Source organism: Myotis brandtii, unplaced genomic scaffold (genome assembly GCF_000412655.1).
Source record: "Myotis brandtii unplaced genomic scaffold, ASM41265v1 scaffold240, whole genome shotgun sequence".
Taxonomy (NCBI): Eukaryota; Metazoa; Chordata; class Mammalia; order Chiroptera; family Vespertilionidae; genus Myotis; species Myotis brandtii.
In genome coordinates, this window is record NW_005359064.1 from 1,520,519 (window position 1) to 1,539,338 (window position 18,820).

General features: G+C 37.3%; 1 protein-coding gene across 5 annotated transcripts in view; it reads left to right on the top strand.

The window, feature by feature from the left end:
- The window catches only part of ANKRD12 (ankyrin repeat domain 12), a 105,649-nt gene that overhangs the window by 19,568 nt on the left and 67,261 nt on the right, over window positions 1–18,820 (top strand). For 3 of the 5 annotated variants that reach the window (XM_005866892.2, XM_014540256.1, XM_005866893.2), the window contains exons 2-3: window positions 3,733–3,870; window positions 15,742–15,889. In XM_005866892.2, the coding sequence (XP_005866954.1) occupies window positions 3,784–3,870; window positions 15,742–15,889 (235 nt within the window). In that variant the 5' untranslated portion in view covers window positions 3,733–3,783. Of the gene's footprint in view, window positions 1–3,732; window positions 3,871–4,279; window positions 4,324–6,239; window positions 6,329–15,741; window positions 15,890–18,820 lie in introns of those variants that run through there. The other 2 variants (XM_014540255.1, XM_005866894.2) reach the window with 2 other exon arrangements.

The window sequence follows — 18,820 nt, forward strand, 5'->3', positions numbered from 1 at the left end:
TGGCGCTGCCTGCTTGCCGGCCCCACCCCCCGCCGACTGGTCGTTCCACCTTTTGGTTGATTTGCATATTATGCTTTTATTATATAGGATGTTCTTAAGAGTTTGTCATTAATAGGTATTAAATCTTATCAAATGCTTTTTCTGTATCTTTTTGAGATGATCATTTGTTTTTTTGTTTGTTTTTAGTCTGTTAATTTAATGAATTACTTAGGTTGATTTTCAAACATTAAGCCAACCTTAAGTTCTGGGTAAGTCCCAGTTTGTTATGATGTGTTAACCTTTTTATGTGTAGTTAAATTTTATTTGGTAATATTTTGTTGAGGATTTTTTGTGTGTATGATCATGAGGTAAATTAGTTTGTAGTTTTTTAATAAAAGACTTATTCTGGTTTTGGTATCAGGATATTGATGGCCTCATAAGATATTTCTGCCTCTTTTCTATTTTATAAGTGTTTGTGTAGAATTGGCATTATTTCTTCCTTACATGTTTTGTAGAATTCACCATTGAAGTCATTTGGCCCTGGAGTTTTTTGTTTTTAAATATGAAATCAAAATCTTTAATAAATATCAAGCTATTGAGATTGTGTGTGTGTTTTTAGTAAGATTTGATAGTGTGTGCCTTTCAAGGAATTTTATTTAGTTTGCTGGATTTATTAGCATAAACTTGTTCATAATATTCCCTTGTTATCCTTTATGTGTTTATAGGATCTGTAATGATATTTTCTCTTTCATTATTGATTTTGGTTATGTAGGTCTTCTCTCTTTTGTTTCTAACTTGTAGCCCAGTGCACGAATTCGTGCACATTGTAAGGAAATTAATTAGAAGAAAGATTTTAATATCGCTATTTGCCCTTTCTCTATAATAGAAGTGTCAATCAAATTCACGATCGACAATGACAGATGGAAACACACTCCTGCGATTGGCACCAGCAAGAGCTTTATATGTGTCGCGCATGTGCGAGTCAACTTAGCCTTTTATAGATATAGAACAAACTTGCTTAATTAGGCCTGCTTTCCGATTTAGCTAAACTTTTTTCAGCCCAGTGAAGCACCCCAACTTCTCTTTCAGATAATTGTCAGTAACACAGCAATAAATATCAACACAAAGCACATTATTATTGTAGATCACGCATGGAGAACAAAGGGTAAAATATTTAACTGTAGCAGTGTTTGACTATATTCTGTGCAGTGAGAAAACCTGAAGTCATTTTCAAGGTCCACCATTTCTTTTCAGTCGGGTCAAGTTTCTGAGCTTTCTAAATCTCCCTTTTCCGGCCAATGAAAAGAAAATAGGATTCCACCGAGTCTCCTATCTACCTACTCTAAGACTTCTGTGAGGATCAAATGAGATGAGGCACAGAAAAAACACTTTACAGACATTTGGTTACAGTGTAAAGTGTTTGCACCTAGGTATAAAGCAAGCCGTTTTCCTGGGCTGAAGAAACTGCAAGGAGGCTAGTAGTTGCTAGGGAGAGGAAGCCAGGTGTTGCTACTTGACGTCATTACCCAAATGGAGGGAAAGACACTTAACCTTTTATATAGATAGACTAGAGGCCCAGTGCATGAAAATCGTGCACTTGGGGGAGCCTCAGCCCATCCTGCACCCTCTCACAGTCCAGGAGCCCTTGGGGGATGTCTGACTGACGGCCTAGGCCCGCTCCCAGCTGTCAGTCAGACATCCTTACCACTGCTGTGGAGGTGGGAGAGGCTCCCGCCACCACCACTGCACTCGCCAGCTGTGAGCCTGGCTTCTGGCTGAGCAGCACTCCCCCTGTGGGAGCGCACTCACCACCAGGGGGCAGCTCCCGCATTGAGCAGGAGGATTGGGCGGAAACCGGCTCTCTAACATCCCCTGAGGGGTCCCGGATTGTGAGAGGGCGCAGGCCAGGCAGAGGTACCCCTCTGGTGCACTATCAGGGCCAGGGAGGGACACGGGGGGGGGCGTGTCCAGCCCGTCACGCTCAGTCCTGATCTGCTGGACCCCAGCAACAAGCTAACCTACCGGTCAGAGCGTCTGCCCCCTGGTGATCAGTGCACATCATAGCGAGCAGTTGAGCAGCCTTAGCATATCATTAGCATATTACGCTTTGATTGGTAGAACTGATGACTGGACACAGCATATTAGGCTTTTATAATATAGGATAGGTCTGGCTAATGATATATAAACTTAATTGATCTTTTAAGAACCAGTTTTCAGTTTCATTGGTTTTTCATTATTTTTTAATTTGGCTATATCCCTGATACCTTTCTGTAGTTGGTTCTCCTTTAACTTTTTATTGTGTGAGAACAAACTTTGTATGATTTTAATTTTAATTATTTTAAATTTATTGCATTTACTTAGGACCCATGATGCTCTATCTTATATATTCTGTGTGCCCTTGAGAAAGAAAGAGTATTCAAATGTTCTTGGACAGATTTTTCTATAAATGACAGTTTCAATCAATGGCATTTTTTTTCCAGTTTTTTAATATCCTTGTTGATTTCCTGTCTCACTGAAAGAGTCGTTGAAACCTCTAGCTATAATTATGTATTTGTCTGTTTCTCCTGTCAATTTTGTCATTTTTTGCTTCCTGTATTTTGAAGCTCTGTTGCTAGTTGCATACACAATTAGTGAACTGGCTCTTTTATCAGTATGTAATATGTAATGTCCTCTTTGCTCTGAGATCTGTTTGTCTTATCTTTACTTTTATTAGCTTCTTCATGGAATATCTTTTTTTCATTCTTTTACTTTTAACTATATATGTCCTTATATTTGAAGTGAATTTCCTGTTAGTACCATATAGTTTCATTATTTTTTTCCCTCCTGAAAATCTGTCTCGTAATTGGCATGGTTAAACCATTTGCTTTTCATATAATTATTGATATTTTTGTTATGCCTCTTATTTTCTCTTACTGTTTAGTTTGTTTCTTCTATTTTTTATTCTGCAAGGTGTTTTTCCCCCCTGCCTTGTATTGGGTTAATTGTGCATTTAAAAATATTTTAATTTACCTAATGTGATTTTGATTATCCCTGTAGTTTATATAGTGGTGCTCTAGTGATTATAGTAGATATCGTGGGCCCAGACCTGTATTAAATGCTTAATATTTGTTGATTGATGTAATATTTTGGAATCTAATTTTTATTGTTAGTTCTGAAATTTCCTAAAAAAAGTTATTAAAAATAAAAGTTTTTTCTCACATTGATGTTTCTCTCCCCTCCCTTCCTGTCTCTCTAAAATCAATAAAAACATTTATTTTTTAAAAGAAGGGTTTAATTAATTTTATTTCATTTAAAGTAGAGTTAAATGTTGTAAAATTACTAATCAAACCTATAAGGTTCTTAGTTGGACCTTCAGAAATAACTGCCAGATCAATACAGAACTACCAGGGAATATATTAGGAGTTCCTACCTCTGGAGCCATGCTCGAATGACAAAACCTTTGTCATTGCTTCCACTCAGTTGCTTCTGTTACCCAGAATAATGGAGATTTAATATTAGTCTAGAGAAGGTGGGAAGAATTATAAAAGTAGTTCCCTTTTTTTCTCTTCAGTCGAGTGGACTTGAACAAGAAAACTTTAATTAGAGGCACAATTTGTTTGATGAAAACTTATTTTAGGTTATGATAGCCTCTCTGAGAAAATAAATAATCTTATAGAGACATAGAGAAAACCTAATTGTACTAAACTGTATAAACCTTAAGTAGGTTTTATTACGGAGGTATACACATAACCCTTATATATTCATTCTTTATAGATCCAGAATGAGAAGACTGATAAAAGAAGAAGCTAGCTGAAGAGCTATAAAATGCCCAAATCTGGGTTCACAAAACCAGTTCAGAGTGAAAATTCTGACAGTGACAGCAATATGGTAGAAAAACCATATGGAAGAAAGGTATGATATACTAAATATTTGTTTATTGTTTACTCTTGGATCCTATATCAACAGTGACTTTACTGAACTCTTGGGGAAAAGAGTTGTGCAACCATCATCACAATCTAGTTTAGACCATTTCCATCATTGCTAAAAGATCCTCACACCCATTTACAATCAGTCCATTCCTACCCCAACCCTCAGATAAACCCTAAGTCTGCTTTCAAAATCAGGAATTGTAAGTTTTCAAGTTTCTTTTCAAAAATTGTTTTGGTTATTCAAGGTCCTTTGAATTTTCATAGGATTAGCTTCTCAGTTTATTTTAGAAAAAAAAAGCCTGCTGGTATTTTAATAAGGATATTATTGAATCTGTAGATCACTTGAATGGTATTACCATATTAACAATATGTCTTCCTATCCATCCCCACAGAATATCTCTCCATTGATTTAGATCTTCAGCTTCTCTGAGAGATGGTTTGTCGTTTTCAGTGTACAAATCATGTGCTTCAGTTGTTTAATTATTCCTGTTTTATTCTTTTGGACACTATTGTAGATAATTTCATTTTGGATTTTTCATGGCTAGGATATAGAAATATATTTGTTTTTTATATAGTGATCCTATATCAACAGTGACTTTACTGAACTCATTTTTTTGGTTCTAAAACTTTATGGAGTCCTTAAGATTTTCTACAAATGAGATGATGTCATTGGCATATGAAGATAATTTTACTTCTTTTTAAATATGGATACTTTTATTTCTCTTTCTTGCTGATTGCACTGGCACTTTCTGCTTTTTGACTGTAGTTTTTAATCTCACATTTACTGTAATTGTTGATAAGGTGGTATTTATATCTGCTATTTTGCTCTTTGTTCTTATATGTTTTATGTCTTTGTTTCTTATCTATGCTGCCTTTTAAAGGATATTTTTCAGTTTATTATTTAAATTTCTGTGTTTTTTAAAGAATGTTTCTTGAATTATCTTAAAATATTGATCTAGGGATTATAATGTGCATCCTAATTACTACAGGTTAATATTCACTTAATTCCAGTAAAAATAGCAACATTGCTCCAATATAGCTTCATTTTCTCCCTTTCATGTTATCTGTAATATATGTTATATCTATATTTGTTAATTAATGCGACAACAGAATGTTATAATTATTTTATACAATCTTCTCTTTTAAAGAAATAAGAGGAGAAAAGAAAAATATGTTTTTTTTTACTGGTTTTTGTTTTTACCTACATACTTACCAGTTTTGGCACTCTTTCTTTCTTTCTGTGGATTAAAGTTACTGTCAGTATCATTTCCTTTCAGTCTCTGAGAATTTTCCTTAGTATTTATTGTAAAATCTTCATCCATGATTTCTCTCTGTCTTCATTGATCTAGGACTATCTTGATTTTACCATTAAGAAAACAAACAGTTTTATTGAGCTATAATTCATATACCGTACAATTTACTCATTCAAAGTGTACAATGCAGGAGTTTTTACTGTATTTACAGAGTTGTGCAATCATCACTCCTATCAGTTTTAGAGTATTTTCACCTGAAAAACACTCTGTACCCATTAGCAGTCCTCGCTGTTCTGTCCCCAACTTTCATAGCCGTAGGCAGTCACCAGTCTGCTTTTTATATAGATAGACTTGCCTATTCTGGATATTTCATATAAATGAAGGTATGCAATAGGTGGTCTTTCATGATTATTTGCCTTTATTTTCAAAGGATGGTTTTGTTGGATACTTGAATTTTTAGTTGACTTTTTTTTTATTAGATTGAATATGTCATCCCACTTCTTTCCTGCTTTAACTGTTTCTGATGAGAAAACTGTTAAACAGTTTAACTGTAATGTGTTTACGCTCCCTTATTTTATGTGGGATTTGTTCAGCTTCCTGGATGTATAGATTAATGGTTTTTCATGAAATTTGGGGTGTTTCATTTAACTTTTTCTTTTCTTTTTCGCCATCTCATACCTGCTGTTGAACATATCTAATACATTTTCAGTTACTATTTTCAAATCCAGTATTTCCATTTGGCTCTTTTTGTAATTTTTAAAAATTGATATTCTCTATTTGATGTCATTGTTGTCATATTTTAATTCATTAAAAAAATTTTATTGCTTTCTAGTCTTGCCACATCTAATATCTGGGCTCACTCAGAGAAGATTCTATTGAATATGTGTTCCTTGCCCTTTTATATATCTTAATTTTTATTAAAAACTGGACAATTTAGGTCATATATTATAGCAGCCCTGGATTCATTCTCATTACTTCCCACGGATGTTGTCATTGTTGATAGGGTTATTGTTTTGATTTGTTTTTAGTAAAATGTCAGGAGCTTACCTGTGGAATTTGTCATGATACTGGTGTCCATTTTTCTCTTTCTTTTTTTTAGTCTTGCTTCCTAGGGATTGCCCCTGTGTCTGCATAGATAAGTCAGCAGCCATTGATTGGTCAGAGATTGTACTCAGACATCATGAGCCAGTAAGACTTTCTTTCACCTTCATTTTTTTAAAATTTAAATCATTTTTACAAAGTTAAAGTTGACATACAAAATTATATTAGTTTCAGGTGTGTACACTCCAGTGTTAGACATTATATAACTTGCTAAGTGATCATCCCAATAAATCTCATACCCATCTGACACCATACATAGTTATTATTACTATAGTCCCTATGATATACTTTATATCCCCATGACTGTTTTGTAACAACCAATTTGTACTTCTTAATCCCTTTACTATTTTCACTTACCCTCAATCCCCCTCCTCTCTGGTAACCATCAAAACTTTTTGTATTTTTGATTCTGTTTCTTCTCTGCTTGTTTGTTTATTTTGTATTATAGATTCAATAGTTGATAGATATATATTTATTGCCATTTTACTGTTCATATATTTTATCTTTTTCTTATTAAAGAAGACCCTTTAATATTTCATGTAATACTGGTTTGGTGGCAATGAACTCCTTTAGCTTTTTCTTGTCTGGGAAGCTCTTTGTCCTTCAATTCTAAATGATAGCTTTGCTAGGTAGAGTAATCTTGGTTGTTCTTCCTTGCTTTGCATCACTTTGAATATTTCTTGCCAGTCCCTCTGGCCTGCAAAGTTTCTGTTGAGAAATCAGCTGACAGTGTTATGGGAGCTCCCTTGTAGGTAACTAACTGCTTTTCTCTTTCTATTTTTATGATTCTTTGTCTTTAACCTTTGGCATTTTAATGATGATGTATCTTGGTGTGGACCTCTTTGGGTTCATTTTGTTTGGAACTGTTTGCACTTCCTGGACTTGTATGTCTATTTCCCTCAGGTCAGGGAAGTTTTCCATCATTATTTTTTCAAATAGGATTTCAATTTTTTGCTCTCTCTCTTCCCCTTCTGGCACCCTGATGATGTGTCAGATTCTTTTTTCTTTTTGCTGTTCTGATTGGGTATTTTTTGCTTCCTTATATTCTAAATCGCTGATTTGATTCTCTATTTCAACTACTTAACTGTTAATTACCTGTAAATTATTCTTCATGTCAGTATATCCTTCATTTCTAACTGGTTCTCTTTTAGGGTTTCCATGTCCTTTTAAGTTCATTGAGCATCCTTATAACCAGTGTTTTGAACTTTGCATCTAGTAGTTTGCTGTCTTTGTTGTGTTTAGTTTTGGTTTTTTTTTCTGGAGTTCTTTCATTTGGGACATGTTTCTTTGTCTCCTCATTTTGGCAGCCTTCCTGTGTTTGTTTTTATGTATTGGGTAGAGCTGCTACATCTCCCATGCTTGGTAGAGTGGCCTAATGTAGTAGCTGTCCTATAGGGTACAGTGGCACAGCAGTCCCATTCCTGAACTGAGGTTTCCAGGTATTTCCCACCCCTATGTGGGCTGTATACACTTTCCTGTTATAGTTGAGCCTTGATTGCTGTTAGCACGTCAATGGGAGGGATTTACCTCTAGGCCTATAAGCTATAAGGACTGGCTGGGACCACCAAGGAGGATCAGCTGTGCAAGGGCCCACACCATAGAGCAGGATTTACTTCAGCAGGGCTCTGGTGCCACCTGAGTCCACCCCTTGAGTGTGTCTCTTGTGGAGGTGGTTGGGTGGTGCTTCAATGTGGTCTGAAGCTGTCCACCATGTGCACTGGCTCGGATCTCCCCAGAGGTGCAGGTCAAGGTCAGCTGCCACCTGTGTTCTGCCACCCAGGCCACTCAGCATGAGCTACAAAATTATTTGCAGAGGACTGCTACTTGTGCTGGGCTCAGAGGTGCCCAGGAGAGGCCAAGCTGCAAACCATGGCCAGCTATCACTAATGACAGGCCTGGGATCATTTAGCAAGAGGTACAGGGCTAGCAGAGGCCAGATGCTGCTTGTTTGAGAGATTTTAGGAAAGTCTGAAGCATGAGCCAAGACAGGCCACTGGTATGGAAAAACCATTGGAAATAGCTTGGGTGGGCACACAGGTCGGGTGAGGCATGGTCTCAGGAAATCACCAGCATGAGATGAACAGTGATAGCCATGTTGATGGACACTCAGATATGGCAACTGACTGCTGACTCTGTGGGAGAAGTCCCAGAAAAGGAACCATGGCCTTTTTCTGCCCAAAGCCACTGGGCATATGCTACAAAGCTATATGTGGATGTCTGCTACTTGTACTGGGCTTGGAGGTGCAAGGCAAGGCAAAGCTACAAACCAAGGCAAGCTGCTGCTAGTGCCAGGCCTGGGGCCACTTAGCAAGAGGTTTGGGGCACTTGGAGGCCAGATGGAACTTGTTTGATGCTACTTGTTTGAGAGATTTTAGGAAAGCTTGAAGCATGAGCCATGACTATTTGTTTTTTTGTTGTTGTTGTTGTTGTTTTAATATATTTTATTGATTTTTTTACAGAGAGGAAGGGAGAGGGAAAGAGAGTTAGAAACATCGATGAGAGAGAAGCATCGATCAGCTGCCTCCTGCACACCCCCCACTGGGGATGTGCCTGCAACCAAGGTACATGCCCTTGACTGGAATCGAACCCGGGACCCTTCAGTCTGCAGGCCGACGCTCTATCCACTGAGCCAAACCAGTCAGGGCAAGCCATGACTATTTGTAGGAAAAAGCCTCTGGAAATAATTTGGGTGGGCCCTCAAGTTGGGTGGGGTGGGGTCTCAGAGAATCACCAGGTCTAGGCAAACATTGTTAGCCATGATGATGGAGATACAGATAAGGGGAGTGCTTGCCGGCTCTGTGGGGGGAGTTTCAGAAAAGGAGCAGTGACCTCTGCCAGCACTTCTGTCTGATAGAAAACTGCCCCTCCAGCTCTCACCCTGATGCTGGATAATTCAGTTTCTCCCTCTATGTCCCTGGTACCTTTTGAGCCACTGTCTCAGTACTGCAGTGGTTCTCAACTTTCTGGTCCTTTAAATACAGTTCCTCGTGTTGTGACCCAACCATAAAATTATTTTTGTTGCTACTTCATAACTGTAATGTTGCTACTGTTATGAATCGTAATGTAAATATCTGATATGCAGGATGGTCTTAGGCGACCCCTGTGAAAGGGTCGTTCAACCGCCAAAGGGGTCGCGAACCACAGGTTGAGAACCACTGCAGTACTGGAACTCAGGGAGTGAGTCTGAGTAAGTCTTCAGTGAGCTCTTTGAGAGGAATTCCTGGGACTCTGCGGCCCTCCATCTCACTGAGCCACAATCCCTGCTGGTTTTTACAGCCAGAAGTTATGGGGACTTCTCTTCTTGGCTCTCAAACCCTAGGCTGGGGAGCCTGGTAAGGGGCTGGGACCCTTAGCAGGACCCTCAGGGGGGACCTGCTCAGCTGAAATATCCCTCCCAATTTTTATTCACCATGTGGGATCAGCTCGTTTTGCATCTCTGCCCCTCCTACCAGTCTCAATTTGGCTGCTTCTTTAAATCCTTAGTTGTAGGACTTCCATTCAGGTAGATGTCAGGTGGTTCTGAATGATGGTTTTTCTGTAATTGTTATTTTGAAGTGGTTGTGGGAGGATGTGAGCACTGCATTTACCTACACCACCATCTTGACTGGATAACTGTCTTTCACCTTCTGCTGACAGACTTATATGTGTATTGAGAAGTACAGGCATTTTTCAAATCATCCCTAGCATTTTCTTTCTGCTGGGCTCACCCAGATCTTGGGTTTACTTGTGTAAAGCATCTTAGTCAACCAAGGATGTGTAGATCTCTCCTGCACATGCATACAATCTCCCAGTTAGATAGCTATGTGTGGAGAACTTAGCCCTTCTTAAGTCTTTCCTGCACATTTACATAGCTTCCCTGTCAGCAGGGCATATGTGGCAATCTTATTAGCACCCCCTACGTCTCTCATTTCTGCTATCTCCCTATTAAATTTCTGGCTTATCCACAAGCTGCTGCTCCTCTGCAGTGGGACCACAACATTAGGGTACTAGAACTATGTTTTTACCCCCCTACTTTTATGTTCTACTGTTTGATATTTTTATTAACAATATGATTGGGTGTGTGGTTTTGACTCTCTATATCAGTTCAAGTCAGCACTCCGGCAGCAAAGATTCTGGTTTTTGTTACCAGCCCAACCCTAGCCATAATTTCCATTCCAAATTTTCTGCATATAGACGATGTTACTTCTACTTCTTACAAAATTAAGTTAGAAGGGAGTTTAGGAGAGAAGAAGACATGACAATATTACTCACCTATACATTTATAAAGCATATTCTCACAATTGTAGTGAGTGATTGGCCTTGAAGCCAGCCTCTAGCTTCTGCTAAGTTTTTCTTCCAACAACTTTTTAGAAATGAATATGCAATTGTTCTGTTATGTAAAAGAGACTTTATTTACAGTTTGTGGCACAGACTATTGCTATTATGAGATCCCAAATTAATAAAATAACCTGAACCAAAATTTAATTTCTTAAATGCATTTAAATAGAGCATAATTTTAAATAATACATTCTATAGTAGTATACTTTTATATAAAGTGCTTTCATTGCCTCGTTAAATATGTCAGTAGTTAGAGCTTCATCAAAAATATCTACTCACACAAAAAGAAAAAATTCAATGAACCTTAAAAAAAAATACCTACTCACAATTCTTCAAACATCTTCTTGTTAACCTGTGAGATTTTCCCCCCATTAGTTTTAGTTTAGAAATTTTTCTACTATAGTTTTTAGCAATAAATTAGTATTTACAGCCCAGGTGGTGTGGCTCACTGGTTGAGCATCAACCTATGAACCAGGAGCTCACAATTTGATTCCTGGTCAGGGCACCTGCCCAAGTTGCTGGCTCGATCCCCAGTAGGGGCATGCAGGAGGCAGCCGATCAATTATTCTCTCTTATCATTGATGTTTCTGTCTCTCTCTCCCTCTCCCTTCTCTGAAATCAATAAAAATATTTTTTTTAAAAAAAGAAAGTGTTTTTCCTCATATCTGAAAATAATTTTTAAAGTATTAAGAATCTCACAAAACTCTTAGTTTAAATAACACGTCCAAAAGCAGTTTTATTTTACAGAGAACAGGACAGGTTGGTGTCAATTATGAGTAGTCATACCAATCACCATATTACACAGAAGAGCCTGATCAATATATTCATGTTAACATTTTCCATTTAACATGTCACCAAGTTGGTTGCTTTCCACTTGTTATATGGCACAGGTTCTTTCATTAATAACAAGATTCGTATTTTTAAGGGAAGTCTCTTGAATTTTGTTGGTGTTAATCATGCCTTTTTATTTATTAGTAGAGGCCTGATGCACGAAATTTGTGCAAGAGTAAGCCTTCGCAGCCGCGGCGACTGCAGCCCTGGCTTCATCCGGAAGGTCGTCCAGAATGATGTCCCAATGGCCATTCGGTTGATTTGCATATTACGCTTTTATTATTATAGATATTTTGACATCTGGGGCCTTGCTGAATATGGGGAGACTGTCCTTCCCAGTGCTAGTCAATTTCTAGAGATAGTAAACAGTTCCCTTTTGTCCACATCTTTCATAAGCAAACCAATCAATCCAGAGTCCATCCCCAACCACCAAATTTATTCAGCTCTTATACTCTGGGTCATACTATCCCTCTGCCCTAAGTACCCCAGAGCCAGGTATCAGATAACTAGAGAAACAGTACCTATACCTTCATAGCCTGTTGAAACCACAATAAAAGCTTTCACACACACTCCCCTCCTCTCCCTTTGTTCTTTGACCTACCTTGGTGCTTCCTGATATGGCCCTGCATAATATGGCATGCCCCCTCTTGGGAACTATGAGGAGCAAACTGTCTTTCAATGGCAGCGGTCTCCTGATCTATTGGCCTCATCATCTATCTATCTATCTATATGTAAACTAGAGGCCCGGTGCACAAAATTTGTGCATGGGGTGGGGGTGGGGTCCCCTCAGCCCAGCCTGCACCCACTCCAATCTGGGATCCCTCTCACAATACTGGACCACTGACTCCTAATCGCTCACCTGCCTGCCTGGTCAGCCCTAACTGCCCCCTCCCCCCCCGCTGGCCTGATCGCTCCTCACTGCTTCTGCGTGCTGGCCTGGTCTCCCCTAACTGTCCGCCCCACTGGCCTGGTTGCCCCCAACTGCCCCCCTCTGCCAGCCTGGCTGCCCCTCACTGCCCTCCCTGCCAACCTAATCGCCCCCAACTGCCCCCCCCCTGCCGGCCTGGTCACCCCCAAATACACCATTCCCTGCTGGCCTGGTTGCCCCTAACTGCCCCCCTGCTGACCTGGTCGCCTCTTACTGCCCCCCCTGCCGGCCTGGTTGCCCCCAACTGCTCCTCCTGCCGGCTTGGTCGCCCCACGCAGCCTGCTTGTTCAGTTGTTTGGTCGTCCCTCACTAACCCCCTGCTGGCCTGGTCATAGGCAGCCATCTTGTGAGGGTGTGAGGGTTAATTTGCATATTACCTCTTTATTATATAGGAAGCCTAAGCAACCGTTATGGCGGAACAACGGGTCACTGTGACACATACTGAGCAGGCAGGCAGGCGAGCGGTTAGGGGCGAGCAGGCAGGCAGGCGGGCGAGCGGTTAGGGGCGAGCTGGCAGGCAGGCGAGTGGTTAAGGGCAAGTGGTCCTGGATTGTGAGAGGGATGTCTGACTGCCAGTTTAGGCCTGATCTGGCAGTTGGACATCCCCTGAGTGGTCCTGGATTGTGAGAGGGCACAGGACGGACTGAGGGACCCCCCCTCCATGTACAAATTTTGTGCACCGGGCCTCTGGTATATATATAAAAGCCTAAGTGACCCTTGGACCATTTGATCATTCCACTGTTTGACTGGTAGCTATGACACGCACTGACCACCAGGGGGCAGATGCTCAATGCACAGGCATGGAAACATGGAACAGACTGATGAATCTCAGAGGGGAGGGGGCGGAGGGAGGGCGGGAAGAGATTAACCAAAGATCTTATATGCATACTAGAGGCCCAGTGCACAGATTCGTGCACTTATGGGGTCGCTCAGTGTGGCCTGCAGGATTCAGGCTGAAACCAGCAACCCACATTTCCCAAGGGGTCCCAGATTGTGAGAGGGTGAATCCATGCACAAATCCATGCACCGGGCCTCTAGTATGTGAATAATAATTAAACCTAAATTTTAAAGAATCTTTATGAACAAAATGCATGCCTGTGAAGCTCCATTTCATTGGCAGAAGTGAAAAAAACAAGTTAACAGGATTTTACTTTATAACTGGGAAATAAGAAGCTTTTATTTTTAAGCAATCTTTACCACTTAAGATACAAGGTAGTCACCTTCTCTTCCTAATTTGCTAATAGATTTATTAAGAATTAATGTAGACTATTCAGATATCACCTGTCACTGGTTTTTCTTTAATATTTTTTAAATATTATTTTATTGATTTTTTAAAGAGAGAGAGGAAGTGGGGGAGAGAGAGAAACATCGATTTGAGAGTGAAACATCAATGGGCCATCTTCTGCACGCCTTCTACCTGAGATCGAGCACCGTAACCTGGCCATGTGCCCTGATCCTGGAATCAAACCAGCAGCCTTTCAGTGCATGGGATGACATTCAGCTAACTGAACCACACCTGCCAGGGCTTTCTTTAATATTTTGATACAATGAATTGCTATAAGATTATCTAATAATGAACTATCCTTGCATTCTTTGGATGAATCCTGCTTGACTATGATATACTAGTACAGTAAACCCTCAATTTTGTGGCCCTTGATTTTACAGACCTTGGACTTAACCAACCAAATGTCCAGTGCATATGTCATATGTGAAAATTAACACCCTGTTAATTTTTAAATGATTTTAATCACAATTTGCTTATAATTAAATTAACAGACTATTTTTTGTTATTAATTCACTATTATTTTTAACAAATTTTAGCAAATAGGCCATATGTTGGGAAAAACACTGTAGTAATTTCCCCTACATAAATAAATATTACATATCTACAACTGTTGTCTACATATTTTAATCTGAGTCACCACTCCTAAACAATGTTTGGTGAATGATTAGCATGTGATCACAACACACTGTGCACAATGTAATTGGTTCTGTTTTCCCGTGGCGTGACTTCCTACAGCAGTTTTAACACATGCACTAAGCCATTCTCCAACTGTGTGCATTTTTACTTGTAGTGACTGGTGAATGCACACATATACTAGAACTATTCAGTATAAATTTAAAATTATTATAACAAATATAGAAAACTATGTAAAATTAAACTTATCATACATCCTTAATTTTAATTACACAAGTGTGCCTACGTAAGTAAAAAACGTAAGCTAACTAATTTGGCAATTTTTTAATGTATGCGTTCTGAAAACCTACTTTATTATATAATGGACTTTTGGCTTTAACAGACACCCAGACTCCCAAATTAGTCCGATATATCAAGGTTTTACTGTATTATCTTTCTAAGATACTAATTTTATTTCACAGTTTATTTAGGATAGTTTATGTTTGCATTTATTTTATAAGTAATTTAGTCTATAATTTCTGTTTTGGACTCTTCTTAGGTATCAATTTTATTTTAGACTTAAAAAATGAATTGGGTACCATCTTATCTTTTATGCTATATACTATTATTTATATGAAATGGGAAATATCTGTTTCTTGGATTTTTCTTTCATAAACTAATTTTAGAAATGCATGTTTAGAAAATAATCCATTTTTCAGGTCTTAAATTTTGGGTGGTAGAAAAATGAATACAGTAATTTTCTGTATCTTTTTAACAACTCCTCTGGAATTGTATTTAGGTCTCTCAAGTTTTATTTTCCTCTTCTCTCTCATTTTTATTATTAGACTCACTAAAAGTTGTATTCTATTGCTCTTTTAGAACCACTTTTTGATATTGACAAATTCTACATTTAAAAAAAAGTCAGTGCTTTTATTTTTATGTCCTTTTTTCCCACCTTGTTCTTCCTTTAGTTTGTTTTCTGTTTTGGGTTGAAAGCTAGTGTTTTCTTCAATCTGAGTCTACTTCTAATTATGATGTCTATTTATTATTGTTTGAAGACTATTCTTTTAAACTCTCCTGCTAAGGTGATGTCACTTAGTTCTTAGTATCTAGCATATTTTTCACAAAAGAGTCATCATCATAGCCCAGTTTAGCTGTGCTGCACCAATTTGGATGTTAGATTATAAGAGTGACCTTGGTAATAACTGTAGACCATGAGGGTAGGACACTTCACCTGAATGGGTGAGCACATGATATTAATAAAACACACTGTTTAATTAAATACAGGATCAATTTTTCAGACTTATATTTATTCATTGGTATTAATATATTAAGTAAAAGTATGGGAACAAATTAAAATAAGTTGTAATTGTTGAAAGTAGTCTTGAATGCATTGAGGACAATTATGGTTTATAATACCCTCTCTACTTTTGTGTATGTTTGAAAAGTTCCTTCATAAAGTGTTTTTTAATACTATATTGCTTAGCTAATATTGTTATAATTTATTCATATTTTATTTTTTAATAGAGTAAAGATAAGATTGCATCCTATAGCAGAACTCCAAAAATTGATCGAAGTGATGTGGGCAAGGAGGTGAAAGAGAAATCGTCCATGAAACGTAAACTTCCTTTTACCATTAGCCCATCAAGAAATGAAGAACGAGATTCAGACACAGGTAGAATAATTTGTTGTTTTCTGTAAAATGTTAATCATCTTTTATTCTGATTTTTCTCATATCATTCCTCTTTCACCTCAATAGAGAAATTTTTGTATTTCGGTTTTACTGTTTTTGGGGCAGAAATTCAAATAGTTCTCACCAAACATGATTTCTAATCCAAGATAGAAAAAAAATTTTCTTTTTTTCTTACTCTCTCAATGTTTATTATAAATCTTATCACTTTCAGACTTAATTTTGGGGGGCGCATTTAATAGTGAAATTTACTCAATGATAGGGAGCATAGGATATGGTACACGTGAGAAAAAGTTGTTGAGTTTTTGTGGACATTGTTGAACCCACCAAGAAAAAAGTTTAGGCATCTTAGATTCAGAAATAAATCACCCTCCACTAAAAAAAGAAGGGGAAATTGAGGCTAACTTCCTAACTCATAATACTTTTTTTCTAAAAACTCTTGTATATCAGAAATGATACTTGACATCAATCAATTTCAGTTATTCATAATAGATTAGGAACTTATTACCACTGATAAATTACTAGATTTTGTTTTAGCCCTGAACTAACCATTTCTTGAAACTAATTTAAACTTGAATGTTTATATATTTATCATAATCCTTTTATACCTTGCATTAAGTACTATATTAATGAACTAATCTTATGACTGTTTTAGCTTCACTCACAGAAAATTAGTGTTCCATTCTGAGTTTATGTACATAAATTATGTGCTATTTCTAACTTTGTAACCATCTTAATCAGCAATATGGAAATGATCTTGATTCTGAAATCTACAAAAATACCCTAAAGACTTTTGAAATGCCCTATATTAACAAAGCATTAGAAAATATTTAATTTTTAGTATACACTTTTAGAAGTAGGTAGGTAGTAGGTAGGTTTCTTAGCTTGAACTACAAATTGTTCTTAAACACTCATATTTTTAAATCTTGAAAATTACTCTTTTTTTTGAAGTAATTAAGAACTTGTGTGCTTTGTTCATTGTAAGTTACAGTGGCTTTTTCTAGAAATTCAAAATCTTTTTGTTTTTTCTGAAATGTGATTCTCCGTATCCTTAAGCAGTGTTTCCAAGCTGTTACTAAGTCACTTAGCTCAGAAGAAGGTGCTTATGTACTTTTAGATTAATAAGATTTAACTTATATTTTCTCCCTAGAGGTCCTTTTGCCACACACAGACTCTGACTCTCTCTCTCTTTCTCTCTCTCTCTCTTCCTCTCTCTTTCTCTTTCTCTCTCTCCCTCCCTCTCTCCTTCTCTCCCTCTCTCCCTCTTTCCCTGGCCCAAAGCAAAATATTTTCTTTTCAATCCAGCTGTCTTATTTTTATTATTTAAAAAAATAAAATAGCCCTGGCTGGTGTGGCTCACTTTATTGAGAGTCATCCCATGCACCAAAAGGTTGCTGGATTGATTCCCAGTCAGGATGCATACCCAGTCAGGATCCCCAGTTGGGGGTATGCAGGAGGCAGCCAGCCAATTGATGTTGCATTTTCACATCAGTGTTGTTGTTTTTTCACATCAATGTTTTCTTATCTCTCTCAGTCTCCCTTCCTCTCTCTCTAAAAGTCAATAAAAATATTTTTTAAAAATAGAATGCAAAGTACCATTCAGTGATACTTTTCATATAAAAATAATTATAACATCAAATCTCACATTTGACATTGATCTTTTTTATACAGTGTACTATATTTTAAATTAGCTAAAATTGTAAAGATAAAAATTCAGAAGTAAGATTTCTATTTTAAGATTTTTTTATTGATTTTTTTTTTCAGAGAGAGAGGAAGGGAGAGGGAGACAGAGAGACACATTGATTGGCTATCTTGTGCACACCCCCTACCGGGGATTGAGCCAGCAACCTAGACATGAGCCCTGACTGGGAATCAAACAGGCAACCTTTCTGTGCATTAAATGATTCCCAACCCACTGAGCCATACCAGCCAGGGCAAGATTTTTTTTTGTATATATAACAACCATTATCTTAATATATTTAGTATTTTAAAATCTCTTAAATGTGAAAAGAAAAACACAAAAATGGAAAAATGGACAAAAGGTACAAGGAAGTAGTTTAGAACAACAAAATTACAATTGGCAAATAAATATATGAAAAAATTTTATAACGATTGATAAAATTACTGTTGGCCTAAATCATATGAAGTGGTCCCTGGTTGGAAATAGGAACTTGCTTTATTTAGTAGGTTTAAATTATAGTAATACATTGTTGGAGGTATATATGACAGCATATATAAAAAACTAAAAATTTGTTAACACTTGACTTATTCTTTGGCAGTTAGTCTATAAATAATTATTGATGAGAGCAAAAATTATCTTTAAGTACATTTATCTCAGCATTGTTATAATAGCAAAAACAAAAACCAGGAAAATACCGTTAAGTAATACAGGATTTGTTGAATTACAGTAAATCCAAAAAAGAAATATTATTTTATCCTTAAAAACAATATTGCAGAAGAATGTGCAGTGTGCAAAGTTGTTCACAGTATGTAAACTTAAAAATAGGTTATAAAAGAATATGTACCGTTTGGTTGCATTAAAGATCACATTCTGTGTATTTATATGTATGTGCATACAGAACAGATATTCACACACATATGGAAAGAAGATTGTTTAAAAGACTGTTTCATTGTAGAACGAGATTCTACAACTTAGTGGATGTGTTGTGGGTCTCATACCAAACGATTCACTGATATTGTCTAAAACTGAAATACATATATATTTTTAAATGATTGCTTAAAATTTTAAATCTTTCCATATTCAGAAATTTTTATGTGTGTTTATATATGAGTTTATATTTAGTATATGATATAGAGAAGTAATTTCTTTAGTTTTTTTCTTTTTATATTGGATTAAAATAAAATTAATCATAACAGCTTTATATTTTAAAACTAGAGGCCCGCGGGGGGGGGGGG